Raw genomic sequence first — 27,529 nt, 5'->3', positions numbered from 1 at the left:
TTATTTACTTGAGCCTTTTCTCTTTTTTTCTTAGTTAGCCTGGCTAAGGGTTTGTCTATTTTGTTTATCTTCTCGAAGAACCAACTCTTTGTTTCATTAATCCTTTCTACTGTTTTTTTGGTCTCAATATCATTTATTTCTGCTCTGATTTTTATTATTTCTCTCCTTCTGCTGGCTTTGGGCTTTGTTTGTTCTTCTTTTTCTAGTTCTGTTAGGTGTAATTTAAGGTTGCCTATTAGGGCTTTTTCTTGTTTGTTAAGGTGGGCTTGTATCGCTATGAGTTTCCCTCTCAGGACCGCTTTTGCTGCGTCCCATATGGTTTGATATGGCATGTTATCATTTTCGTTTGTTTCCAGATAGTTTTTGATTTCTCCTTTAATTTCATCAATGATCCATTGGTTGTTCAGTAGCATGTTGTTTAATCTCCACATTTTTGTCACTTTCCCAGTTTTTTTTTCCTGGTTCATTTCCAGTTTCATAGCCTTATGGTCTGAAAAGATGCTTGTTATGATTTCAATCTTCTTAAATTTATTGGGCCTAAGTTTCTTCATCATAAAAATGGGGTCAGAGTGTCTTCCTGTCCCAGGCAGGTGTCAGTGCTCCATAAGAGGGGGAGGGTCCCATCCTTCCCGTTGTGGAGTCTGTCCTGGCCGCTTATTTCAAGTGCAGATAACACCAGGGGCCTGTAAGCTGGCATTTGACTTAAACCCCTTTTCCTCTGGTAATCAGTTTGGAGCAGACTATAGAAAATGAGAGCTTTGAGAACTGTGAAAGTGGGTATTCACAGGTGGAGGTGGGGGGTTAAGGCCATTAAGAAGAGAAGAGAGTACTAGGCATGCCCACCTCAAATGCTCTGAGGGGCAGACTGAGAGGGAATTTTGGCCAGAGGAAAGGCTGTGTGGGCAGAAAGAGCCTGAGGTCAAAGTTCACCTGGTCCTCAATCTGCCTTGAGCCTTGAGTCGGCCATAAGGGCCACACAGTGAGACACACGGGTTCCTGTAACCAGTCCTTCTAACAGGGTCCAAACAATGAGCAGGCCTCCACGCACCAGCCTAACTAACCAAGATCAGAGAAAGGCTGATGACGAGGCTGGGGGTCAGCTCTGAAAAACAAGGTCAACTCAATAAGCGGGTCCTGAGGGTCCCATGAGCTGGGCCCACAATGGAAATGAAAGGCACATGTAGAATTTTCACTTCCATATGCAGAACCCCAAATAAACTAGTTTAAGCAAGAAGGGCGTTTACTGCCCCTAGTAACTGGGAAATCCCAGGATGACTTCGCAAGGGATCCAGGGCCTTGACTCTCATTCCATGGGAAGGGCAGACAGAGGGGTACCGGTCCTGCAGGGGCGAGGCCAAGCAGGGCCTTGGGTGCTGGGCACAGGCAGTGAGAAGCAAATCTTCACATTTCCCCTGTGTTCTGCTACATGAAGACCTGCCCCGTGCAGCAAGAATGGAGCCTGCTCCCCAGAGCTTCCTGAGGACAAGGCAGCCCAGTCTGAGAAGTTGAGACTGACCAGGCAGCAGGAGCGGGTGCAGTGGGACACGAGGTCCTCGTTCTAGATACCCCAAGCTGTGGGGCGTTAGGGGGCAGGAACAGGTGGGAGGAGGTGCTATATGCTGGCTTGTTTTGCTTCCAAAGGAGATGGAGCTGTGGACTGCAGAGAAAAAAAGGGAAGCGGCAGGGATGGACAGAGATTTGCTTCCTCAGCCCTCACAACAACCCTGTGAGCTCTGGATGGTCACCCCTTTTACAGAGCTGAGGACTGCAGCTTAGAGAGGGGACTTACTGGCCAAGCTTCACACAACAAGCGAGAGGCATGACCAGGATTTAACTCAGGTTTCTCTGCTTCAAAGCCCATGTATTTTTATTGTACTCAATCACCTCCTAGAAGGCAGAACAGATGCTAGCCAGAAAGCATGGAAGGTGTTCATAGGCAGGAAGGTAACCAGAGAAGACCAAGCTCCTCTCAATGCCTGTACCCGAGAAAAGTAAGAGAACTTGAGGTTTGGACCGCCAAGCTACTATTGGTGATCTTTACAGAATCCTTGTGGATGAAGAACACTGGAATACTAGAAAGAAACGGTCTTCCACTTCATGGTTTTCAAAATGGTGCATTCAATAACACGTACACAGAGCCCAGACAAGATTCTAGAATGGTGTAGTCAAGAGGCTGGTTTCAGAGAACTTAGAAAAGGGAGACGTGATCAGCAGGAACAGACGAGCTCATTGCCAACACGTCATCGCACACTCCCTCCTCTTCCCTTTAACAGGGCTCCTGCTAGGACGCCAGCTTCATGCAATGTTCTGCTGGCAGCAGTCTCCACCTCATGGTCCAACCTGGTGTGCAAGAAAGAATAACATGGGCTGGATGTCCAAGGAAATATGTCAGGAAGTATCTCCAATGGTTGCATCACTGGACCCACATGGATGAGGGCAGCTCTGAAGAAGGTTTCTACTGGTGTTCTGTCTTCAGCTCTGTGCAACTTAACGTTTTCATCAATGACTTAGCTGAAGAGGAGAAGGCATACCTAGCAAGTTTATGAAGGACGGAGCTGGGAGGGATGGCGATTATGTTGGATGACAGAATCCACATATCCAAATAATCAGCCTGTGGGCTGAACTTAATCTACCCCAAATGAAGTTTATTGGGGATAAATATAAGGTCCTAAACCCAAGTCCAAACAGATCATTTAGTAGCCATGCATGGAGATGAGTTTGCCAGAAGCTTTATACAAATGGTCAGTGGGGTCCAGATAACAAGACAGTGAACAATCAAGCTATTTGGTGCTGCGGCCCGGTGAGCGTGCTGTTGACAGAGCCCGGTCTCCAGACAAGGGAGGTGATGGCTGCACTGCATTCTGGCTGACCAGCCTGTCCTGGCTCTCAGAGCCTATTGCTAACAGGGAGCACAGGAGGAGGAGACAGAGACTGGAAGCCAGGCATGTGCCTCATTGGGTGCTTTCAGGAATTGGGTATTAGTGCAAAAAGGATAAAGCTGAAGGAGAAGGAAACATAGAGGGCATAAAAGTTCCCTTCAAATATCTCTAGGGCTCTCATGCAGAGGCATCTTCACCGTGCTCTAGAAAGTCCTGGCGGCAGAGCTAAGGAGCTGCCGAGAGACAGTCCTGAGCTCCATCAGAGAGCACTTCTCTAACAGGTAGGGCCGTGCGGAGATGGTGTCGTGCGGGCGCTGACAACAGAGCTCACTCTAGCAGAGGGGAGAGAACTCGCCGAGTGCACTCCGAGCATGCCAGGAAGGACCCTGCTGGCATCTGGGATTGGATTAGATGACCTAAGGGCCCTGTCCAGCCATAGGGGCCTGTGGTTTCAGGGATGTCACTAGGCAGAGTGACTCAGAACCTCATCTCATTTGTGCATGTGTCAGCGGACGATGACAGTGGGAATGATGGTTTTAAAACACTTCAGAGAGTTACTAGAAATCATGGCCTAGCGTAGACACCCTCAACTTCCCAGAGAGACTGGACTTTATGGAGAAGTCTTAGAATCGTGGATCTTAACTCTCTTGGATCTGACTATCCAGAAACAAAAGCCCTTTCTTACACAATAAAACCAGCAACCACAGGTAGCTACAGGTCAAGATGGGTCTCTCAGGGTCCACTCTAGCCTGGATTTACAGCCTTGGGGTGGTCATCAGTAAAGTGCCAAGGGTCACATGTGGTCAGCCTGTACTATGCACATCATTTCTCTGAAGATGAGCCCTTCAGGGCAGGCCTTGCTGCTGGTACGTATAGAGACAGAGAGCTCTTGGATGGCGATGGGTGGAGATCCCAATACTCAGACCCTTATCATCCACGCCATGGACTTTCTTCCCATGGTCTGGAGACTGCCAGGATCTTGAAACATAACCACCTGAGATACCTGCCTCCACTAAACTTTAAGGTCTGTTAAAATAAATATGCTTTTATAGAGTGCTGCCAAGGAAATAGATCTTTTTGGAATATCCACCATGGTCCTGGAAGAACTGGATACTGGGAGACAGGTCTCGCCAGCCTCCACCAGGTTGGGTCCTGTTGGCAGCCTCTCAGAAGTCAGCAGAGCCCAGAGCCCACGTCACTTGCAGAGGGACGAGTAGTGCAGTCCACCGTGATCAGATCTGAGGGGAATTCTTTAGCTCTGCCACCACTTTACCATTTGACAATTTCCCGACGCCCTCACCAGACTACCTTCTCGGGAGAACGAAGTGTGCACACCCACATGCCGCACGCACAGGGTGGGCCCACAGCCAGGCGGTGCTGATGTGCCAAGGCCCATCCTCAAGTTAGATAGAGAGGCCCTCTTCCGACGAGCCTCCTCCTTCCCAAGGCAGAAGTGACCACGAAGAAACCTAAGCGAAGCTTTCTCTTAGGAAGCGGAACAGGGGAGGCAACAGTACTTGGAAAGATAAATCTAATGACGATGAGGCTAAGCAGTAACCTCTTTACTGATTTAAAAAAAAGGTTCCTGTACGGTAATAATATTTAATCCCCAGAAGCTAATCTAAATGTAACACTCAAAACAAAACAGAAGCGGCACAAAGGAAAAGAGCCCCAGCCGGGCCTTTGGAGACGCTGGCTTTATGCCCGAAGTGAGTGCCTTAATAGAACTGGGAATGAAACGCCATTTCTGTCTTTGTCAAGGGGAGAGGATTAACAAATTGTCCTCTCTAAGCCCAGCTTCCTGAGTTACAGATCTCTGAGCAGTAAGAAAGCACAGGGCGGCTCTCTGAGCAGTAAGAAAGCACAGGGCGGAGGCCAGCCGCCCTGCGAGGTTGCCTTGCCGGTGAAGCCTGAAGCCACTGTCACCAGAAGCCGTCTGAGTGGGGTCAGCTGGGAACACTGGCTCCAGGCACTTCAAACCCAAGAGGACCTTCACTGAGCCCACCGCTCCCATGGTCCTTAGACAGGCTCCCCTGCCCCTCCTCGTGCAGGTGCTGGCGCTGCTGGGAGCCCCCATCTGCCTGCTGCCCTGGGGTGCAGTGAACAAACCCTCTGGCGCTCAGGAGCCTCCCTGCTTCCCTGCTTGCTCCTCACCTGGCTCCTCCCGCCCTGGCCCTCCTCACTCCCCTGTGCTCAGAGACTCCCAGGAAGCCATCCTGTCCACGCCTGGGTATCTGCTCCAGCGGCAGAGACAGTCCGTGACCCTCCATCTGGAAGTCCCAGTCACCCTCTGTCACGTTACCCTCTTTCACCTTCCTCACAGCACTTTGCACAATCATCTTATTCTGCTGCTGACCATTTGTCCATCTCACTGCCCTGAGCGCAGGAACCCTCTCTGCCCGCTCACGGCTGTACCCCAGAACGTGCCCACACACAGGCCCCCGTGTGCGCCTGCTGAAGGGGCGAGCCCCGGCTCGCGGTGCCGCGGCAAGCTCCCGAGCAGGCTGCCCGCCTCCCACCCCAACAGCACCGCGCCTCCTCTCCCAGGCACTGCCCGCTATCTTTCTAAAACACCCCTCTGATCACATCAATTCCCCACTTAAAAGCTTTTTTATGGCTTGCCACTGCCGGTAGGATGAATTCCAAATGCTTTTGTATGCACGGCAGGCCCTTCACATCAGGGACCAGGCTGCCCTTCCAGCCACAACTGAGGCTCATCCCCACCCCCTCAGATAACTACTCCTCCAATGCAGATGCCCGGCCTTCCTCTAATACCTCTCAAGGAGAGGCCCGACCCCGATTCTCTGCTCACATTGACCCCTGATGCAGAGCCCACCTTGACCCAGTGCAAAGGTGAACTCATCCCTGAAGCCCCGGGCGTTCCAGCAGAATTAACTGCTCCACTGCCTCTGCTCTGGGAACGCTTTATTCGTACACTGCCGTAGCAATTATCATATACTACAGTGGGTTTCCGTTCATTAAATACACATTGAGTGCCTCAGTACTAGACTCTGGGCATACACAGATGAATAAAACAAGGCTCTTGCCCTCAAAATGTTTGTAGTCCTAGTAGAATTCGATGCTTGAACACAGAAGGGCAAAATGGGGCTACAAGTGGCACGGCAGGAGGTGTCCCAGGGCCCCCCAGGTTTTATGGGGCACAAAGGAGGCACGGCTAAATCCATGTTGCAGTGGGGGCGGGGAGACAGCTCGAGGGGAGTGCAGAGGGAGAGGGTGCTGTCTGTGAGCAGGGCAGCTGGGGTGTGTCTGTGCTCTCCAATGGAGGCTAAGACCACGCCTGTCCCTCATGCACACATTGTCTGGTGCCAGCCTCAGGAGAGATTCCAGATCAACACCATCTAATGTTCTCTTTAGAGAAGTGATTATAAAAACGTTAAGGGGGAAGTAAGGTTATGCAGCAAATACACCCCAGCCCTCCCCGAAGCCCTTCTGTGGATGGTGGCCCCTGGTGCCAGAGCAGGGGCTACGGGATGAGTCACTAGAAGCGGGGAGGGCCTCCCTGCCCTAAGCAGGGTCAAGAGGAAACCACCAGGATAACTCTTCCTGGGAGAGACCTGGCATCCGGCTGCCAGGGCAGCTGAGACAGAGGGCTGACGCTGACGCACAGGAAGCAGCTCTTCTGTTGTTTGTGATCAGATGGGGAAGAGGGTTGACATATACCACATTCCGGTACAGAGCAACACTGCTGCTTTCCCTTAAACATCTCCAGAAGAAGATAAAGGCTGCACATTTTCCTTCCCTCAGTTATAACATTACAATTGCTCACTACAAGTCAGGAAGTCCTTCTCTAGATCTAACTTAAACTGTCAAGCTGCAGTTCCAGGCTCTCGTCCTGCTACGTCAGACAATGTCTTCTTCTCAGAGAAATACAGGTACATCCTCTGGCCTGCCTTCCCCTCCCAAGTAGCAGTTACCTTCTCAACCCTTTAACCATGGGGCCTCTCTCCCCTAGAGTCTGCCCAGTCTCTACAGTGGCCTGCACAGCACAGCAGGAAGCACCAGGTGCCAAGCACTGGATTATTTATGGCGACACAGACAGAACACAGAACAGAAAACCACTGGCTAATTCCTAAGTTTCCTTTGCTCAATAACGTTTTGACTTTGTTCCAGATGGGACCTTTGGATACACCCACCGACAAAAAGCTACACTGCTTGCTTCAAGGTCCATCTCTCACGGACTCCCTGGTAATTCGTGAAACGGCACATCTGCCCAACCCTGGCCAACAGCAGCTGGAGGATCTCGCAGGAGTGGGCTGGGCCCTAATGAGGCAAGGGAGGGGGCCTGGAAGGCAAGGAGCCCACCTCTCCCCAGACTCCGGCCTTCCAGAGCTGGGCCCAAGAACCTTGGAATGTCCATTCTGGCTTCACCCCGAATCACAGCTTATCTGTGCCTCACGTGTTCACACGGCACAGAAGATTTCCTCTGAGCATGAGAGCCACAGCTAAAGGACATTTAAAAACCACAGATCTAATCCCACAGCCTGTCTTTGATGGAGGGGAAGTTGAAGAAAAGGGAACCAGGGCAAGTTGGAGGCCAAGCCTCAGCCAGAAAGCAACATACTCACACACATGTGTACAAACACATACACGTGCACACACACACACGTGCACACGGACACACATGTACAGGCACTCACACATGCTCACATATACATGCCTTCTCACATACACACGTACACGCACACACACATATACACACCCTCCCACACACGTGCACACACCTGTGCACACTCACACACATGTACACACACACACTCATGCAACTAGGAACACAGTTCCAGGGCAAGCTCTTGTGTCTCTGTGTGGTCACTATCAGCTATCAGCTTGGGGATCTGATTCCCAAGTGTACTAGGAAACTACCTCTCCCTTGGCCCAAATCATCATCATTCCTTATCTTGTAAATGTCTTTATATTTTTATTAATTTTTAATTACATAAGCTATAAATAAGTATATATATTTTTACAAAATCAAAAATACATCAGATAAAGCTACAGTCTCCTTTGACCCTTCTGAAATCCTGAACACCCTGGAACTGCCCAGAGGTAACTACTATTTCCCGCCTGGAGTGTATCCTCTCAGACTTTCTTCTCCATATCCACGAGTCACATGTACCTACAGAACAGGGAAAGCGCCAGTGTGTGTGTGCCGAGTGTACATACAGAGAGTAAACCACAACTGATTTTCACCTGACACCGTGTCTCCAGCATCCTCCCAGCCAGCACGCAGAGCCCCAGCTCTTCCTGCTTGACCGCCCTTTGCCAGGCCAGAGTCGGGGATCATGCTTCTCCACTGCCCAGTCACAGGCAGTGAGGCTGCTTGCAGTTTCTCACACGGAAGCAGGGCCGCAACGTCCCCTTGCCCATGGCTGCTTGCGCACACACATGAGGGTGTCTCTAGGGCACATCCCCAAAGGAGAGCTGTGGGGTCCCAGGGTCACCCCTTCCTTCGTGGCTCCAGATTCAGACAGTCGTTCAATCACTTCAGGTGCCTAGGACTGTACCCTCTTTCTCTACTGCATTCCAATCTCTCTCTCACTAAAACGTGAGTTTCTATATAATAATACCTACTATTTACTGACTGCTTACTATGTGCTGAACAAATTACCTCATGATGCCCTCAAAACAATCTTCAGAAGCAAGGGAGCATGTCTCAGAGCAGTTATGTCATCTGACACAGGACACACATCAGGCAGCACCGCTGGGGTCTGCACACTCACCTGTTTGACCTGAAAGCCCCGCCCCACTGGAGGCCCCCCTCCCACATGGGTCCCCCGCCCCATCAGGTCCCTGCTGCATATTGCAGAGGCCTCCACAGAGAAGGTGCTTAAACAGTCAACTCTTTGTTTTGAAACCCCACCCTGAAGTCCACACGATGGGCATCAGCTCATCCGCCTGTCCAGCACACACTTGGTGAGCACCTTTTGGAGCTAAGGCCTGGGCTGGACAGTGGGGATGCAGAGAAAAATAAGACATTGGACTGAGCTCTGGGTAGGACAAACAGTAAACAGAAAAGATGTGTAAGTTGGATTTGGAAAAGTGAGTATAATCTGTGAGGAAAAAAGAGGGAGGGAAATCTAGAGAGAAAACAGGACATGCAAAGACAAACAACTCAGTAGATTCTGGTTCTGAAATCAGGAACCAAGCACAGAGTCTCAGATTTGAAAACTATCTTTAGAACTCATCTGATCCAGCGATCAGTTTCACCTTGAACACTAGCCCCAAAGAGCTGACACTGGCTGCTGGAGGCTGCACCAAGGAGCCTGGAGGCCATGTCCACATAGGGGGTTGCTGGGATCCACTGGCGACAGTCTGCCAGGGCACAGGGCGGGGGCAGCGGCAGGAAGCCCTCCCCCTCCTCTCAGTGACAAGCCTCTCACGAAGCTCTCCACGGGCAGCCAACACCCGCTCACCCTCAGAACCAGCCCAGGGCTTTGGCCGTAGGGAGCGCTGTCACCCCATATGTTCTGTTTGGACTTTTTATTCCCACATGCCACACAAACCCTCTACACCTCTGTTCATCAACTCTCTTTCCACGCATCTTTGCTTCTCTTGCTACCAGCATTGGTGTGCCAGTAAACGCCTGCAAAGGGCCCTGCCATTCAGACACACACACAGAGTAGTGAGCTGCAATGTAGGAGACGGTACAGCACCAGGGAGTCAGTCACACACACACACACACACACACACACACACACACACACACACACAGAGTAGTGAGCTGCAATGCAGGAAGCGGTACAGCACCGGGGAGTCAGTCGGTCAGCTAAGCAGCAAGCAGCTAACTCCCTTGTCCTGTAAATTTCTGAGAGGGTAAGCATCTTGGTATAGGAAAAAAGAGCAAGTTCAGACTCATATGGACCTGGGTTCAAATCCCACTCTGCCACCACCTGGCTGTGTGTCCTTGAGCACTTCTGTAAATTATTGCATTTAGTCTTCATAAGAACCTGATAGAAACAGACACCATCATTGTCCCTTGTCCCCGTTTTATAGATTAGGAAACTGAGTTTGAAAAGTTAAGTGACTTAGTTTCCACATCTGCAAAATGGGTGAGCTTCTTGTGGAAGAGGAGATCTAGGGGACCATGTAAGTGCCAAGCATAACAGCTGCACGTGGTGATGGCCAGCAACTGATTTTTTTAAGAAACATATTAATTGAATTTTGATTTGTTAAACAAATCATTAAATGGATTTTGATGTGTTAACCTCTCAAAGAGCCATGTACAGCAGTTTAAACTATGTATCTTGGCAAATTTCTGAAAAGAAAATGCTCCTTTAAAAAGGTTAGGTAAAATAGGGAAGTGAGAGATAAATTTGAATGTTATCTGGATTAAAGAATGTTTAGAATGTCATCTTATTTGGGGTTCAAATAATGACCCTTGTTTTAATAGGTAATCGATCTGTCATTAACTCACTAGATAGATGCAAATTGGGGAAGCTGAAGTGACTGACAATAATGTATCCTCTCAGGTAGGTCCAAACCCTGCCCCACAGTTTATTGAATAAGCCCTCACTTCCAAGTGAGGGTGAAAGCAAACCACAGCAGCTCAGCTCCAGCAAGTTCCACGCCAGCCACGTCCACATTCATCAGGCCTCTGTGGGTCAAAGTCCTTGGAGCACGATGACTCAGTCTCAGGAAACAGTTAATAACCTTCTTCCTCCAACTCAATTGTTCTAATCTCTTTGAGGGCTGGCTCTTTGTGGGGCCAGGGAGGACTGTACAAGTTTCCTGACAGGGAGAAGCCAAGACAGGCTCTGAATGAATCTCACGGGAAGAGGACTGAAGGTTGTCATAAAAAATAGATGTGACACAATAAATGCAGGATGTTCCCTGGGGTCTCAATCTCTTCCTTCAGAAAATCGGAGCAATTCTGCCTGCTGTGCTGTTGTGAGGTAGGAGGGTGTGTATGTGTATGTGCACGTGTGTGTGAGCGTGCACACGCATGCACATGTGTGTATGCGTGCATACATACTTTGGATATCCATTTCTAGCCCAACTATAGGATTCTTCCAAAACAAGAGTCCCCAGCTGTGAATTCCAGCCTCACCAACAACACTTCTCTTCAGTCAGGAGTTCTCCATTGACCCTCAGGCAGGTGTCTTCTGTGGTCCTGCATTTATGCTGAGCTTGGCAGGCCTCAGAAAAGCTTGGTGGGTGCAAAAAAAGTTAGGAAAGTCACCCATGCCATTGGTGTCTAGTGCTGCTAATGTAACCAGTGTTTAATTGACTCTGCTTTAGTATCTACTGTTTCCTCTACCTGGTATGGCCACTTACTGCTTGGCAAACTCGAATCATTCTTCAAAAGCTAAGGCGGGACTTCTGTTCCCAGCTATAGTGCAGTAACTTGTAGAAGAACTATGCTCTACTCTGAGAAAAAAATTTTAAATGTTTGGAATAAAAAAAATCTGTTTGAAGGCATCTCAGGACCAAGACAAAGTAGGACTTGAGGGCCAAAATTATGAAGAGAAGGGAACTGCAGAGAGGTGAGTGTCTGTTCCCAGAGCCACTTGTTCCCTCAGTTCTCGCCAATTCTCAGTGTAGGAAGAGAGGCTGCAAGTCAGGCAAACAGCTTTAGCTACAAGGCAGAGAAGCCAGCAGGGCTTCTCCCACAGGACTGCAGAGAGACAACGTTCTTTGCAGCATGAGGCTGCCAAGGCAGCTAGGACTTGAGGGATCAGGATCCTGGAGAGAAGGGAACTAAAAGTAGTGAGCCAAAATCAACACTTTTCCTCTTTTTAAGCATTTGTCAGATTCTTAAACTACTCAAGGCAAGTGGCTAAAGAGCTAAGTAAAAAGCCACTGAGGGGCCGGCCCCATGGCTTAGTGGTTCAAGTATGCACACTCCACTACTGGCAGCCCAGGTTCAGATCCTGGGCGCACACCGACGCACCACTTGTCCGGCCATGCTGAGGCAGCGTCCCACATACAGCAACTAGAAGGATGTGCAACTATAACATACAACTATCTACTGGGGCTTTGGGGGAAAAAGGGGAAACCTCAGCAAAAAGAGGATTGGCATGGATGTTAGCTCAGGGCTGATCTTACTCACACACACACACACAAAAAGCCACTGAAAGGCAGAGTGGAATTTTCAGAAGTCTCACAAAGCTGAGGAAGCAAAAATAGGGGTTGAGAGCTCAACCAAGAAAGAGGAGCCCTGGGAGCCCTGCCCCAGAAACAGCGGTGAGTCAGGAGCGGCCCAAGTTCTACCAAAAGGGCAGCAAGCATCCAGTCGGCTCAGTCCATCACGTCTTCAGGTGATCTGCTTCACTCAGGTGGCCATCAAGGAACAGGGCAGAGTACCTCTGAGGGAGATAATATACTCCAGAGCCTCTGTACTTTCTCTGTATAATATCTGCCATTCAATCAAGAATTACCAGGCCCACAAAGACATAGGACCAAGAGAAAAAACAAGGCGATAGAAATAGACCCTCAGATGACTTCAAAATAACTGTAATTAATATGTTCAAGAAAATAGATGGCAAAAACCAGAATCTCACCAGAGACTAGGGGGGAAAAAGAGCAAGTGGAACTTCTAGAATTTAAAAAAATGCAATAATTGAAATTCAGAATTCAATAAATAGGTTTAAGGCAGACTTGACACATTAAAAAGAGCAGCAGTGGGGCCGGCCCTGTGGCGTAGTGGTTAGGTTCGCCCGCTCTGCTTCGGTGGCCCGAGGTTCGCAGGTTCAGATCCCAAGTGCAGACCTACGCACCACTTGTGAAGCCATGCTGTGGTGGCATCCTACATATAAAGTAGAGGAAAATGGGCACAGATGTTAGCCTAGGGCCAGTCTTCCTCAGCAGAAAGAGGAGGATTGGCAACAGATGTTAGCTCAGGGCTAATCTTCCTCACAAAAAAAAAAAAAAGAGAGAGAGGATTAGTGACGTGAAAGGTCAATAAAAAATCTCAGACTACAGCATGAACATGAAAAAAAGTGATGACAACAGAAAAAAGAGGATAGAGGCATGAGAGACACAGTAATACACACAACTGAAATTCCAGAGAAAAGACAAAACAGAGCAGAGTTTTATTTGGAGAAATAATAGCTAAGAAATTTCTAAAACTAACAAAAGGACATCAAACCCCAAGACATAAACCCCAAGCAGGAACAAAGAAAGAAAATTTACACCTAGGCACACCATAGACAATTTGCCAAAAAAAACAAAGACAAAGAGAAAATTTGAAAATCATATAGAGAAAAAAAGAAATTACCACAAAGGAGTAATAATAATACCAACAGCTAACTTCTCCAAGGAAAATAGATACCAAATGAGAATGTAAAGATCCCTGCAAAGAGCTGAAAGAAAGGTTTGCTATATTCTACAAATTTGAAGATGAAATAAAGATATTTCCAGACAATAAAAATAGAGAGAATTTGTAATCGGCAAAGCTACACTAAAAGAAATACTAAAGAAGTTCTTTAGTCAGAAGGAAAGTGATCTCAGAAAGAAACCATAAATCCATAAATCAGTAATGATACAGAAAATTTGAAAATGATTGACCAACTTAAACTTAATTGACAAATACAGAATACACCACAATTGACAGAATACACATTCTTTTCAAGTGCACATGGAAGGTTTACCAAAACAAATCATATACTGGGTCATAAGGCAAGTCTCAAAAAACTTTAGAGGATTTAGAGAATGTTCTCTAATCACAGAATTCAACAAGAAATTAATTATTAAAGAGGTAACTCGAAAATTACCAAGTGTTTGAAAATTAAGCAATACATTTTTGAAATAACCTATGAGTTAAAGAAGAAATCAGAATGAAAATTAGAAAAATTTTGAAATAAATTATAATGAAAATACAACAGATCAAAACTTGTAGGATGTAGCTAAAGCTGTGTTTATAAAGAAATCAATACCTTAAATGCCTATATTAAGAAAGAACACAAGCTGAAATGGTATTTCACTGCTCTTAGGATATAAGCAAAATCTCCAATATAGTTACAAAGTCCTGCACAGTCTGGCTTCTGCTGACTTGGAGCTTCATCCCTGTCTATCTCTTCTCATTCATTCCTTTCCAGCCACACTGGCCTTTCAATTTCTTGAATATGCTAAATCACTTCCTGCCCGGGGCCTTTGCACATGCTGATTCTTCTGTTTGAAATGCTCTTTCTCCTTCCTTCCTCAGGCCAACTTCTCATCCTGCAGGACTCCACTTAAATGTCTTTTTCTTAGAGAAAGAAGCCTTCACCGACATCCAAGTCTGGGTTAGGGTCCTCAGATGTGCTTGTTAATTCAAACTCTTTCTTTCACGGCTCATTACTGTAATCAATCATTGTTTGGGCAATTGCTTTTTGTGCAATTAATTTTAAAATATTGCTTTGTCATCCCCCAACGCTGTAAGCTCCTTGCTGGCAGGAACTGAAGCCGTCTTGTTTATCACTATATCGCCAGTGCCTCCCATGGTGCCTGGCAAACAGCGGGCACTCTATACACAAGTGTTAAATGAGGGAACGGATGCATGGACATCTAGTGAACCATGTAAGTAACCATGCAGTTTACTCAAAGTCGTTAAAAGATGCTTACTGTCTTGGAAGAAAACTCTCCAAAATTACTGCTGTCAGCAGTTGGCATTTACAATGAAATTTACAATCATTTGCTAATCCAAAAATTCTTCCAGTCATGGATTCTGCCCCCCACTCTCAATGTTTTTTTCTTTTTTTTTTAAAGATTTTATTTATTTATTTTTCCCCCCCAAAGCCCCAGTAGATAGTTGTATGTCATAGTTGCACATCCTTCTAGTTGCTGTATGTGGGATGTGGTCTCAGCATGGCCGGAGAAGCGGTGCGTCGGTGCACGCCCGGGATCCGAACCCAGGCCGCCTGCAGCGGAGCGCACGCGCTTCACCGCTAAGCCACGGGGCCGGCCCTCAATGTTTAAGTAAAATAATTTCTAACTCTACACTGCTTCCTGTTTACTCTGTTTAGGAAAAGAAGATTTTTTTTAGTAAACTCTACTTATTTATTAAATCTGTTCCACGCTAAGCCAAGCTAAGTGCTGTAAAAGTGATTCAAATGACTGTCATTATTAACAGTCACACTAATACCAACAACAACTGTTCACATCCCGCGTCTGCTTTCTATGTGGAATCTCACTCAAAGCAGTAAAGGGGGCGTCATCTCTGTTTTGTAGATGAGGAAATCTGAGAGGCGAAGCGGCCTGCCCAAGGACATAGAACCAGGAAGGGGACAGCTGAGGTTGATTCCAGGTCTGCCTGACTTGAAGCCCAGGCAGGCTCTTTGCTCCATCGTGCTGCCCGTCTTATTTTTCAGAGGGGGCCTTCGAGGGACAGCAAGGATGCAAAGACAAACAGTGAAGAACAGTGGCTCCAAAGCAGCGTAACCTAAGCTTGACCCCAGCCCAGCAGGTGACCAGGTGTGACCGTGGACACGGTACCTCTCTAGCCTCTGTTCTCCACCTGTGGAATGGAACCAATGATGGTAAATGAGAGGCTATAGTCGAGGCGCCTTGTGGAGCACCTACCATGTAGTAACATGTGGCAGTAATCATCAAGAGATGTTGCAAACAAACAAAAACCCTTCACTTCACTCAGATTAAAAATATACTCGTATGCCATCTCCCCTTTGCCTTCAGAGGATACAAGGATTAGAATGGATATGACAGGCAAGTCAAATTCACTAAGCCAGGGATCAGGAGGCCAGGGTCCCCACTCTCAGGAGGGTGCGCCACATGGCAGGTGGCAAAACGCCGTGGTCACTGACAGTAAAGCTGTCTGGCTTCTCCCCAGAGCTTCTTTCCCTCGGCAGCTTGTTCCATGATCCAGGTAAAGAGGGAGAGGGGCTGTGGACCCATCATCACTGCTCCACAGACTGCTCCAGAGGGGTGGGCAGGGCGAGGGGCCGCACTGCAGTTTTGCCCATTGCCAGGGATCAAGTTATGGGGTGGCTGTCACTCTGGCCCCTGGGATGTGACTGCTTCCCAGCCTCTCCCTCTCACTGACTGTGCTTCTGAATATATCTCAGCCCTGATGAGCCAGATGGGCCCTCGCCTGTGAGGGCAGGGGTGTCTGCATGTGGGGTGGCACACACACCCTGCAAGGGCAGCTGGAACGTTCCATTTCTGGAGTCCACACAGCCCACAGAGCCCACTCACACCCAGGCCCTGTGGGATCCCAACGGGCACACGCAAAATCTTCCCCTGTCTCCACCAGCATGCTGGACTGTTCTTTCTCCAAGTTTCCTGTTACTGCCTCAGGACTTGGAATCTCAAGATAAGCATCTTCTCTTCCCCAAACCTACTCTTCAGTCAGTCCTCCCACAACCCAGTGGGACCTCCCCGTGTCAGGTGTCCACACCATGCCCTGGGTCTGTACTAACAGCCATCAGCACCATACCCTTCCCGCTCCTCACACGGTTTCCGTCAGCAACTGTGTTTACCAGCAATTTGTTATCTCCTAGTCACCTACACCTCCTCTGACGTTTCCTTCTTGTGGCGCCACATCCAAGCCCTCACCATTCTGCACTGTGACTGGTTTGCCTGGGGATGGGGAGTCACCTTGATTCACCCTTGGGAGGGAGAGACCCTCAAGAGAGAGGAAGGGAGTTGGTCAGAGCCCCCTGACTAATCTGTGAAGGTCTCCTGGTTCCACAGAGACCATCTTCACACAAGGAGCCAGAGCACAAGGCCCGGCCCTCCCTTCCCCAGAGGACCCCCTAAGACCTTCCCGAGACCCGCACCCTGAACTAAGCAGAAATGCTCTGTAATGAACACACTGCATGCACCTCCCGTTGCTTGATGTTCACGCACCTCCTTGTGTCTTGATGTCAGAGGCCTCCCCTGACAGCACAAGAGCACGACAGACAGGGGACAGAATGCTGGCAGTTGCACCGTGCAACCTGAGCAAGCCGTCAGTGTCCCTGAGTCCCAGTCCTTCGGAGAGTAAGACAGGGGCCACCTCGAGTGTCAGCATGCAAGAGGCACGTGGCTCACGGCCGGGCAGATGAAGGTGCCCACAGGGAACGGGCTACTCTAAAAACCACCTCCACAAATGGGGGGCCAGCAACACCTCTTCCTTGACTCCCTCGGGGGCCTAATGACCAGCTCCTGGCCCAGCTCAGGACACTGGGCCTGAAATAACTCTGCCAGTCTGTGCAGCCCCACTCCCACTGCCAGGGAGCCAGCGATGAGCTGAGTGCTCATCTGGCTAATTACAGAGGACCAATGGCTGCCTCAGACCCAGGTAAGAAAACCGAGTAACAGATGGCCGTCTGTGTTGTTAGAGAAATTTGAAATGAGGCAGGTGATGGCAGGTTTCAAGCCACATCGGGAATTTTCACAAATACAGGCTAAGTTTAGGAAGAATAATAAACAAATTCTTACCTTATCATGCCCTCCATTTTTGAAGCTGCCTCATGGAATTGCTGTGAAGACAGTTTATAGATCTCAGAATTCTACAAAGAGAAAAACAGACCTGGTTACCAAAGATTGAAATTTTCCTCTGGCTCCTTCATGGGATGCAATCATGTTAGAAATCGACAGATGCTAATTTCTCGACTAGCATCAAAGCAGACTGATGTTTGATCCACAACTTGGGTCTAGCGCCCATCGTGGACTGAGTCCGAGAGGAACAAAGGCTGGAAAGACACATGGGTCCTGTGGTTCAGGGGTCAGCAACCCACCACCATGAGCAAAACCTGGCCTGCCACCTGATTTTGTAAGCAAAGTTTTACTGGAACACACAGCCACACTCATGATTTATTTACACATTGTCCGTGGCTGCTTTTGTGCTATTACAGCAGAGCTGAGCAGTTTCCAAAGAGACTATATGGCTTGCAGAGCCTTAAATATTTACTACCTTTAAAGAAAAAGTGTGCTGAGCCTTGATTTGGTCCAACCTCTATTTTATAGGTGGACTCTGCTGCCCAGAGAGGTGAAGCAACTTGCCCAAAGTCACACAGCAAGTGGCAGAGCTAGGTCTATAGCCCAGGTGTCTGATTCTGTCAGGTGTGTGCTCCGCTTCCTGCCACGACCACTGGATCCATCAGATGGTGACTGTCTGTCCAGAGCATGGAGGGTGGTTCCAAAAGCATGTACTTCCATCCTTCCTGAGGCTACCTAGTACGTGTGCACATACTGAGCCAGGCTGGTGTAGGGCACAGTCTGGGCTTGCAATAAGACAGAGCTGGGCTGAAGTCCTAGGGCCACTACAGTGTGACTGCGGGCAAGTTACCTCAATTCTTTGAACCTCAGAGGCAAGTCGCACCAGGCCACACAAGCCCAGAACACAGCATCCTCCACCTGTTGCCAGAGGATACCAATACAGACACATCTGTAAATCCACCTGCCACCATGCCCCCGGCAGAGCACCACGAGGCTCACAAGTGGATGGACTGACTTCCTGCAAGAAGTGGTCTCAAAAATGAAAAACCCAGGGGACAGCTGGAGACAGGGCCAGCAGTGAGACCTCCCCAGTGAGGGTGACAAGACAGCCACAGATGTCACATGGAGCCTACCGACCTCATGTAGGCCTAGGCCAAACCCTTCATAGAGCCTGGTGTGTACCCTAGATGGGCAAATGGAAGCTTCCGGCTTCAGGTGCCTTCCACAGGCACGGGTCAGTCAGGCCTTGCAAGAAGCTCCCGAGGCAAGTGAAGGGACCCCAAAGTCACGGAGCCATGCCCCTAGGCACACCCATCGGACTCTGAGCCTGGCTCCTCCCACTCCACCATGCACATAGATAGCCTGACCAAAAGGATCGAACCACTCCTTAGGTTGGAAAAGGTGACAGGTCCCAGATCAGAGCCATGCAGGGAAAGCGCCTTACCCTCATGGCTCCCCGTCATCCATCTGCAGGGATGGCAACCAGGGAGGGGCGGGGGGCACCTCCCCTGAGGACCCGCAGGGCACTGAAGGCAGAGTCCGCGCGGGGACCAGGCCTTCACCCCTACCCTGGTACCACGGCCTCCTGGAAAAGCCAACGGGGAGGGACGGTGGACGGGTGTGCCCGAGGGGGTGGAGCAGGCACCGCAGGTGCAGGAATTCTGCTCTGGGCCCTGCCGGGGGCAGGGCGGGCAATGCAGGGCCTTGCACCCCTCAGCTGCGGAGTGCGCCCGGCCAGGTCACCCTGCCTCTCCCCAGCTCTGTTCCTCACCTCTGAACCGGGAGGTGGCCGATGCCTCCCTCCGATGGCCATCAGGCACAGCAGCTGGGAAATGCGAACACTCCCAGCATACAGCAGGCACGAAATAAATGGAGGTCTCCCCTCACAGCCAGGGCTGCCCTGATTCCCCAGTATGTGCTGACTCCTAGCTGCCCGGCACGTCTCCTCTCTGGAGCTCTGACGTTCCAGCCAAGAGATAGGATTTTGCCTCAACCAGTCTGACATTCAACCAACACTGACTGTCCTAGGCAAGGGAATAAGGACAGAGATAAGTCAAATGGGGGCCTCCCTCCCTCTCCCTGCATCCTTCATGGGGGTCCTTTGGACTCAGTCTGAACCTTCCACTCATGGGCCCTCACAGAAGACGGCAGGGGCCAGAGACCCACGTTTCAATCTTTGCTTTGGCACACGCTGTCTGTGTTCCCTGGGTAAGTCACTTACTTCCTTGAGCCTTGTTTCCTGGCTGTGAGACAGTGCACCTGCTCCCTCACAGGGTGGCTGAGAGACCGTGCCGGGCTCACAGTATCTACCCTGTTGGCCGACCATAGCCAGTCATTGCACCACTGAACTTTCTGAAGCTAACATGTGCCTCACCTAAGCTCTCCCACCCATCCTGGTCTGTTTTCTTTCCCACAAGATAGCCTCATGCCTCAGGCCTTCTCCTCTTTGAAGAAGTGTCAGGTCACAGTCTTCCAGGCCCCATCACCCGTCAATGTCCCTTTCCAAGGGAGTATCCATGGCCCAGATGGGGCCCAGCATGCTGTGGGCTGACAGGACGCTTGGCACTCTTGCTCTGACCCTGCATCTCCATGCACACAGCCCGGCCAGAGTGAACTGGGTGAGCGGCTGAGTAGACTACAAGCTTAGACTGAACGTGTGGTCAGCAAGATTTGTCACAGAAAGTGCCCACAGGCCAAGAAGTGGTTGTGATTACCCCACTGCAGCTTCCTCTATTGTCTCTCAGAATGACTTAGAGGAATTTCCATTCCTGCCGCAACCTGCCCATCCCACCACCTAATCTGCCTGAGCAGACCCTGGGCCGGGAGCTGCAGAGCGCCCCCACGCCCCCACTACTGCTCCCTGGCACATGAAGGTCTTTGTCCGCGCCTTGGGAGTGCTGAGCCAGCTCCCTGTGTCACCACCCTCGTGTCCACCAGGCCTTCCTGAAGCTCCTGGACTGCACCAGACCCCTCTGCCAGGCAGAGCACAGCCCTCCGTAGACTCCTGGACCACACTGTCACTGAGGGATTTCTGACGGACTGGAAGCCACCAGCGGTCATGCCGAGAACTTGCTGAGTGCCAGCAGGTTTCCAGACAAGTGTGCCTGCTCCTTGGCCTCACGGGGCTCCCAGACAACACGTCACAATTACAGTGGGGGCACCAGACAGGAGAGCCTGGCAGAGACTGTCAGACTGGCTTCTTGGGAGCTGGCACCTGAACTGAGGCCTAAATTTTTTCTTTTACATTAAACAATGTTTTTGAAAAAATAATACATACATGTGGTTTAAAAAGGCAAAAGCACGAAGGACATAGGGTAGCAATACGGTGACCACCCAGCCTCTTTGCCAGCCTGGCCCCCAGAGTTCTCCCCTCCTCCACTGCACGTGTATGAGCAAGCTCACACACGCATGCCCACTTGTTGACATGCTGCACCATGCCAGACACGACGAGCCGCTCTTTATTTTTTCACTTACTTCTCAGAGGCCTCATACATTTTACCTACTGAATAGTGTTCCATTGCAGGGATGGCTGTCCCACAGCTCACAAGAGCAGTTCTCCACCTGTGGACAGTTTGCTGTCTTCTCTATTACAAGCAATGCTGAAAGGCACATTATGGCATCTATACCTTTCTGCACAAGTGAGTATATCTGAAGGGTACGTTCTAGAAGGCAAATTCTTGGGTCAAAGGGTACATCCACTTTTTTTTGTGTGTGAGGAAGATTAGCCCTCAGGGCTAACATCTCTTGCCAATCCTCCTCTTTTTGCTGAGGAAGATTGACCCTGGGCTAACATCCATGCCCATCTTCCTCTACTTTATATGTGGGATACCTGCCACAGCATGGCTTGATAAGTGGTGCATAGGTCTGTGCCTGGGATCTGAACCTGCGAACCCTGGGCCGCCGAAGCGGAGCGCACGAACCCAACCACTATGCCACCGGGCCAGCCCCAGGGTACATCCACTGTTAAAGAACTGAGTCTTACAGGATGAGCAGAAATGAGCCAATAATGAGAGGGGTCTTGTAAAGGGATGCCGTGGCACGAGGGAGAGTGAGGGGCACCACATGATAAACGCTGCAGTCGCACCAGAAGCAAGGGTGAGGGAAGGGGCTGGAGAGAAAGGCACCCTGGGAGCCGGCACAGGCGGTCTCAACTGCAGGCTGAAAGCCTGGACCTCAGCCCACAGGCAATGAGGGGTGAACCAAGGTGTTCTTTTCTAAGCAAGGGAGTGGCAGGGTAGATTTGTACTTCAGAAAGCACATGTGGCAGCTGTGTGGATGATGGAGGCAGTACCAGGAGAGCCCTGGGACCCCACAGCACAAGCCCACAGCGCCACGAGGGCAAGGCACGCATCTGGGAGGGAGTCCCGCTGCCCACTTATAAGTCGCTGGGAAACCGCCCTGAAATGCACTGTACTGAATCCCTACATGTTAACTAGCACCCAGTGATGGTAAACTAGGATTTCTGGGTGCTTTTTCTTTTCCATTAGACTCTTCAGAGTCCCGATTTTGGAGTCTTTTCCTCCGCCCTATAAATGCCCATCCCCACCTCCCCCCACCCCACCAACGAACTGCTCCATATGCACATCTGAAACCAGAAGACCTGAGCCCCATTAATTAAATCTGCCATTAAAAATTAAATAACGTGAGTAAGAAGGTGTGAGTGTTATCTCTATGGGTTTCAAAAGTCACAGTGTTTCTTCAATTACTTCCCAAGCAGTTTTCATATTTTATACTGTCTGATTTCTCCAAGGGCCTGGATTTGCGAGATCAAAAGAAAGTGAGAGATGAGGGGAAGGAGGATGAGAAGGCGGAAGGGGAGGACAAGAAAAGGTGGTGCAGGCCAGGAAATAGTCCTGCTGCCCCCATTTCGGGGCCACAATTAGGGGAGTAAATCTGGGACAGGACGCAGGAAAGGAGGCAGACCTGTGTCTAGCCCACTAACGCCATAAGTAGTGTGGGTGTGGGCGATCACGGCTGAGAAGACAACAGTGCTCATTCTAACAGCCTGCAGGGGAGCCGCTTTTGGGCTCGAAGCCCTGAAAGACACACACCCGAGTAACGAGCATTTGTTATTTGCCACCAAGTGAGTCGGGCGTCACAGGAGACAGAGGCTATGAGGCATTTACGTCTGGCAGGAAAGACAGGATTCAGGTCTAAGGAGCATTCCAGGAACCAGTGAGAGGCAGCCCAGCACAGCGAGGTAGGTATGCGCTGACCCTGAGTCAGGACCCTCCTCCCACAGAGCACAAACCAGGGGCCAGCGTCTGGACCTCTATGTCTGCTTCCTCGGCTTCTCATCTGCACAACGAGAACAATAATAGAGCCTCCTTCATACCATTTTGTGGGACTTAGAAAGATGCAAATGAGATCATGCGTATGAAATGCTTAGAACAGTGCCTGGCACAGAATAAACACTTGGTAAATGTTTTAAGAACCTAACACCCAAATGCATATCAACCAAAGAATATATTTGGAAGAGAGATCTTGGCATACTGAAAGAGTGAGGGCGTTTCCTTGGGGATGTCAACTCCACAGAGGGAGTGACTGTCACCTGTTCTGCTCACTGATCTATCCCCGGAGCCTCTAACAGTGCCTGGTACATAGTAGGCCCTCAAGTAAATGGAAGTAGGGGTCAGACTGGCTAGAAAAGATCTGAGAAAACAACCGGGACACAGACATTTGTTTCGTCAATCGAGAAGGTTTGCTGAGTGGCTGCTCTGTGCCAGGCCCTTGGTGGGCACCGCCGAGGACAGAGCGGGTGAGGTGCGGACGCAGCCCCGCGCCGGGGGAGCTCAGGGGTGGGGTAGAGCCCAGGTGGGGGAATGCAGGGTATAACCAGGGCTCAGAGGAGGCTGAAGGGGCCACCGGGGTTAAGTGGGAATCAGGAACTTGGACCGTTTCCCTGAAAGTGACAGCATTTTACCAAATGCTTTGGGAGAATGCAAGAGCGAAAGTACTGGTTTCGCTCCATAGCCACGAGCACTGAACAGTCAAATGGGGACATACCACTCACAAGGTTCAACAGCCCGAGTCAGGCAGGCACTCTGGCAGGGACTTCCAAACAGGCTGCCCTCTTCACTCCCAGAGCAATGCTTCAAGGTAAGAATGTGTACCCCTCTGCCAGATGAAGGAAGACACAAGGCTCCGTGAGACAAAGGATCCCGCCTGGGGGCCAAAACCTCAAGGGAAAGAGCAGGACTCGAGAACAGGTCCATCAGACTCCTACACGGGGCCTCGGCCTTCCCTCTGTGCCCAGCTGTCCCCCAGCAAGAAAAGTAACAAACCAAAGGCCATGCAGACAGGACATAGAGCTGAATGCCATTCTGGCAGAAAAATGTGAAGCCTGGGATCCTGGCTGCCTGGGGCAGGGGAGTATTCCCAGCAACATTAGTGCCAGCTGTGGAAGGGCCCAGGGGTGGGGGCTCAAGGAAGTCCCAGAAATTGGAGAGCAACGGAGTGAGGAGAGGAGAAGCCCAGGCCAAGGCGCCATCAATATAGCCCAGGGCCGGTCATCTGGGGAGACGTGGACGCACCAACCCAACTACCAAAAGCTTCCCAAAGCTCACAGGTATGTTAAAATTTTGTGTTTTTAAGAAGAGAGAGGTGGCTTCTTTTTTTTTTTTTTGAGGAAGATTGGCCCTGTGCTAACATCTGTTGCCAATCTTCCTCTTTTTCTTTTTTCTCCCCAAAGCCCCAGCACCTAGTTGTGTATCCTAGCTGTAGAGTTGTAGCTCTTCTATATGGGACACCGCCTCAGCGTGGCTTGATGAGCGGTGAGCAGGTCTGTGCAAACTTAACCGCTACACCATCGGGTCAGCCCTGGGTATGCTACATTCTAAGGTGAGCAAAAAAAATTAATGTATTCAGGATTTGGAGAATTTCTGACCTGAAAATAATACAAAACACAATGGAGAAATGAAGGTAAGTCTTTTGTAAAAAGTCCAAATAATCAATATAAAAGTTTTAAAATCTCAGGATATGTGGTCAGCTACACAGTCAGTGAAAGAACGGAAATCCAGTTTTGTTGAGTGGCTCACCAGCCGGTTCTCGGCTGCTTGTAAAGCTGGTCAATGACAGCGTTGTCCCCCTTCCCTCCTCCTGGGTACCGGCCCCTTTCCCAAACACTCAGCTGACACCCAACCTAAGGGCCAAACTACTCCTTTCTCCCTCTCTGCTCCCTTCCCCTTCCCCTTGGCACTCTTCTTTCCGCAGCTGCTATTGCTAAAAACGACCTAAAACTGAAGTTAGTCAGTTATGCTCTACTCTGCTGTCTCTGCAAAGGAGGATCTCTCTTTCCAGACTTGCTCTGGCACTTACCCAGGATGGGGGTGCACAGATCACAGTCTTCCCCTTCATCCCAAGACCTGCCCTCAGCAACACATCTGAGATCCTTTCATCCTAGGGCTCCCGCCTCCAAAATTTCCTCACCCCCAGGGACCACCATCCAAACTCATCTACAACCATCTCTGCTCAGGGCCACAACAGCACCTCCCACAGGCCCAGGATGGCCCCACCTGGGATCCTCCCTCCACTCCCCAGGACAGCCCTACCCGGGATCCTCCCTGCATCCCCAGGACGGCCCTACCCAGATCCTCCATCCATCCTCCAGGACGGCCCTACCTGGGATCCTCCCTGCATCCGCAGCACGGCCCTACCTGGGATCCTCCCTGCATCCCCAGGACGGCCCTACCCGGATCCTCCATCCATCCTCCAGGATGGCCCTACCCGGGATCCTCCCTGCATCCCCCAGGACGGCCCTACCTGGGATCCTCCCTGCCACCCCAGGATGGCCCTACCTGGGATCCTCCCTCCATCCCGCAGGACAGCCCTACCTAGGATCCTCCCTCCACCCTCAGAACGGCCCTACCTAGGATCCTCCCTCCATTCCCCTGGACGGCCCTACCTAGGATCCTCCCTCCATTCCCCTGGATGGCCCTACCTAGGATCCTCCCTCCACCCTCAGAAGGGCCCTACCTAGGATCCTCCCTCCACCCCCAGGATGGCCCTACCTAGGATCCTCCCTCCACCCCCAAGACAGCCCTACCTAGGATCCTCCCTCCATTCCCTGGGATGGCCCTACCTGGGATCCTCCCTGCATCCCCAGGACGGCCCTACCTGGGACTGTTGCCCCTCCAATTCTCACTGACCACGTCTCTTATCGCTTTACACTTTCCCCATATTCTTGTTTCTTGCCTTCTGTTCCCTGATACCCCTGAGCCTCCAGGTTGTAGCCCCTTCCTCGTCCTATTTCAGCCCTTTAACTCTGCTTCCTTTCTATTCAGTGTGGGCCCCACTTCCAGTCCCTCCCATTACCCTCTTAAGACCCTGAAGCTCCCCAACCCCAAGGGCACTGACTGCACTGCCAGTCAAGCTCCAGAAGTTGGACTATGCAAGCAACCAACTGTTTCTAACCCAGGGGCCAGGAGACCTGGAGAGCTTCAGAGATCTGCCATGACTGCTGGCCACAAACTCAGAGCTCTAATGTCAAGGGAACCTTCCACACAAGCTGTAATTTTGAAATTCTGGGACGACTTCTCTGCACACTAAGCACGACAGCTGTCTGCCCTTACCTGTTACTCAGCCGTGAATTCCTCCTGTAGGGAGACGACGGTGTCTCAACTTCAGAGAATACAGAGGCTGCGGCTAGGCATGAACATGCACAACATTTCCTCCAGTACTGAACATGCCTCTGCCTACACCCGTGACCCTGCACCCTCAGAGGAGAGCCACCATCCATCTAGGTCCATGCGCCCATGGAGACAGGGGAAGATGACTGTCTCTCCTTGAGCCTGTTTCACCACTGGTCACGTGGAGAAAGTGCCTGCCTGTCTTCAATGGTGCTGAGGATGCAGTGAATAATGGGTCCGAGCATGGTGAGCAGCATGTCAGAGTTCACTGGTTTCTTCCACTCATCCAACAAATATTTACTGAGTGCCTACTGTTTACCAAGCCTGCTCTACAATCAGGGGACACAGCAGTAAACAAGAGAGATGAAGTCTTTGCCTTCATAGAGCTAACAGTCTGGATATGGAAAAACAAGAAAATAGCGCTACTCAGTAACGAGTGCCACAGAAGACACAGTGGGTGAGGGGATGAGGAGCGACAGGATAGGGCAGGGCTGTTTAAACAGGTTCATCCAGGAAGCCTCTGTGCTGGGATGACTTGGGGTAGAGATCTCATGGACGTGGAGAGGGACGTAAGATTCAGCGGGAGGTCCTGAAGTGACGCCACACTTGACGTGTTCTTGGACAAGCAACAGCAGATGCAGAGAGAGGACAGGAGGCCCCAACCACACTCAAGCAGAGCCTGTTACAGGGCTGGCAGGAAGCCACTGGAGGGTTGCATCAGGAGTGATACGATCTGATTTCTAGTCTGGAAGGATCACTGCTGGCTGCGCAGCGAAGAGGCTCCTGGGAAGAGACAGTGGAAGCAGCCAGGCTACTGCAGTGGCCCAGGTGAGAGACGGCAGGTCACATACTGAGGGTGTGGTGAACACGCTCTGCATGTCAGCAGTGGACAACTAGACCCCTACCTCAGTCTTGGCCCTGCTGAGTTGGAAGTGTTCCGGAGACAACTGGTGGAGGCGTCAAGAAGGCTGTGGGGATATAAGCAAGAGGCTCAGGGCAATGGCTGGAGTCTGAGCTATGAAGTCCATAGCTTTGTCCGCAGTATCAGTAAGTCTTGGCTAAACAGTGCAATCCCCTTTGGCCCTCATCAGACCATGCTCCATCAACGATTTGATCCCATTCACATTTCCTCCCCCGTTTTGTCAGACACTCTGCCTCCAGAACTCTTTTCCTCTTACCAACCTTCATCTTCGGTTCTCTCATTCCATGTCTGCTCCCTGCATTTCCTGCCCTGGTGAACATCACCACTACCCATCCAACTCCTGCATGGCGACCCGTCAGTGATCACTGCTTCTTCCTCTTGGCGCCCCGTATCAAGTTGACAACCAAATGCAGGTAACTCTGCCTCCTGCTTGTCTCTTAAGTCTTTTCCTCCGTCCCCACTGTCACTGCTTTCATTCAATCTTTATTATCTTAGGAGTGGACCGTTATCAGCACGCACCTTATTCGTACACTACACGGGTCACCTGCTGCTACTTTCTCCCTTTCTGACTTATCGTGGGAGCAATCCTAAAATACAACTCTCAGCTTAAAACTTCCCATGTCCCCCACCATCTGCAGAGGGGCATCACAGACTCTGCCTTTGAGATTGCCCTCTCTGACGAATGACCTTGGCACTGCCCCTGGGAGGCTTCTGCACTTCACCTGCAA

General features: G+C 50.4%; 1 protein-coding gene across 3 annotated transcripts in view; it reads right to left on the bottom strand.

Moving 5' to 3' along the window:
• Window positions 1-27,529, bottom strand: part of CHCHD6 (coiled-coil-helix-coiled-coil-helix domain containing 6) — a 268,755-nt gene that overhangs the window by 29,801 nt on the left and 211,425 nt on the right. For all 3 annotated transcript variants that reach the window (XM_058566791.1, XM_058566804.1, XM_058566801.1), the window contains one exon: window positions 17,253-17,323. In XM_058566791.1, the coding sequence (XP_058422774.1) occupies window positions 17,253-17,323 (71 nt within the window). The remainder of the gene's footprint in view (window positions 1-17,252; window positions 17,324-27,529) is intronic.

Source organism: Diceros bicornis, chromosome 2 (assembly GCF_020826845.1).
Source record: "Diceros bicornis minor isolate mBicDic1 chromosome 2, mDicBic1.mat.cur, whole genome shotgun sequence".
NCBI lineage: Eukaryota > Metazoa > Chordata > Mammalia > Perissodactyla > Rhinocerotidae > Diceros > Diceros bicornis.
Note: the sequence above shows the minus strand (reverse complement) of the source record. Positions and strands in the feature narration are given on the sequence as shown.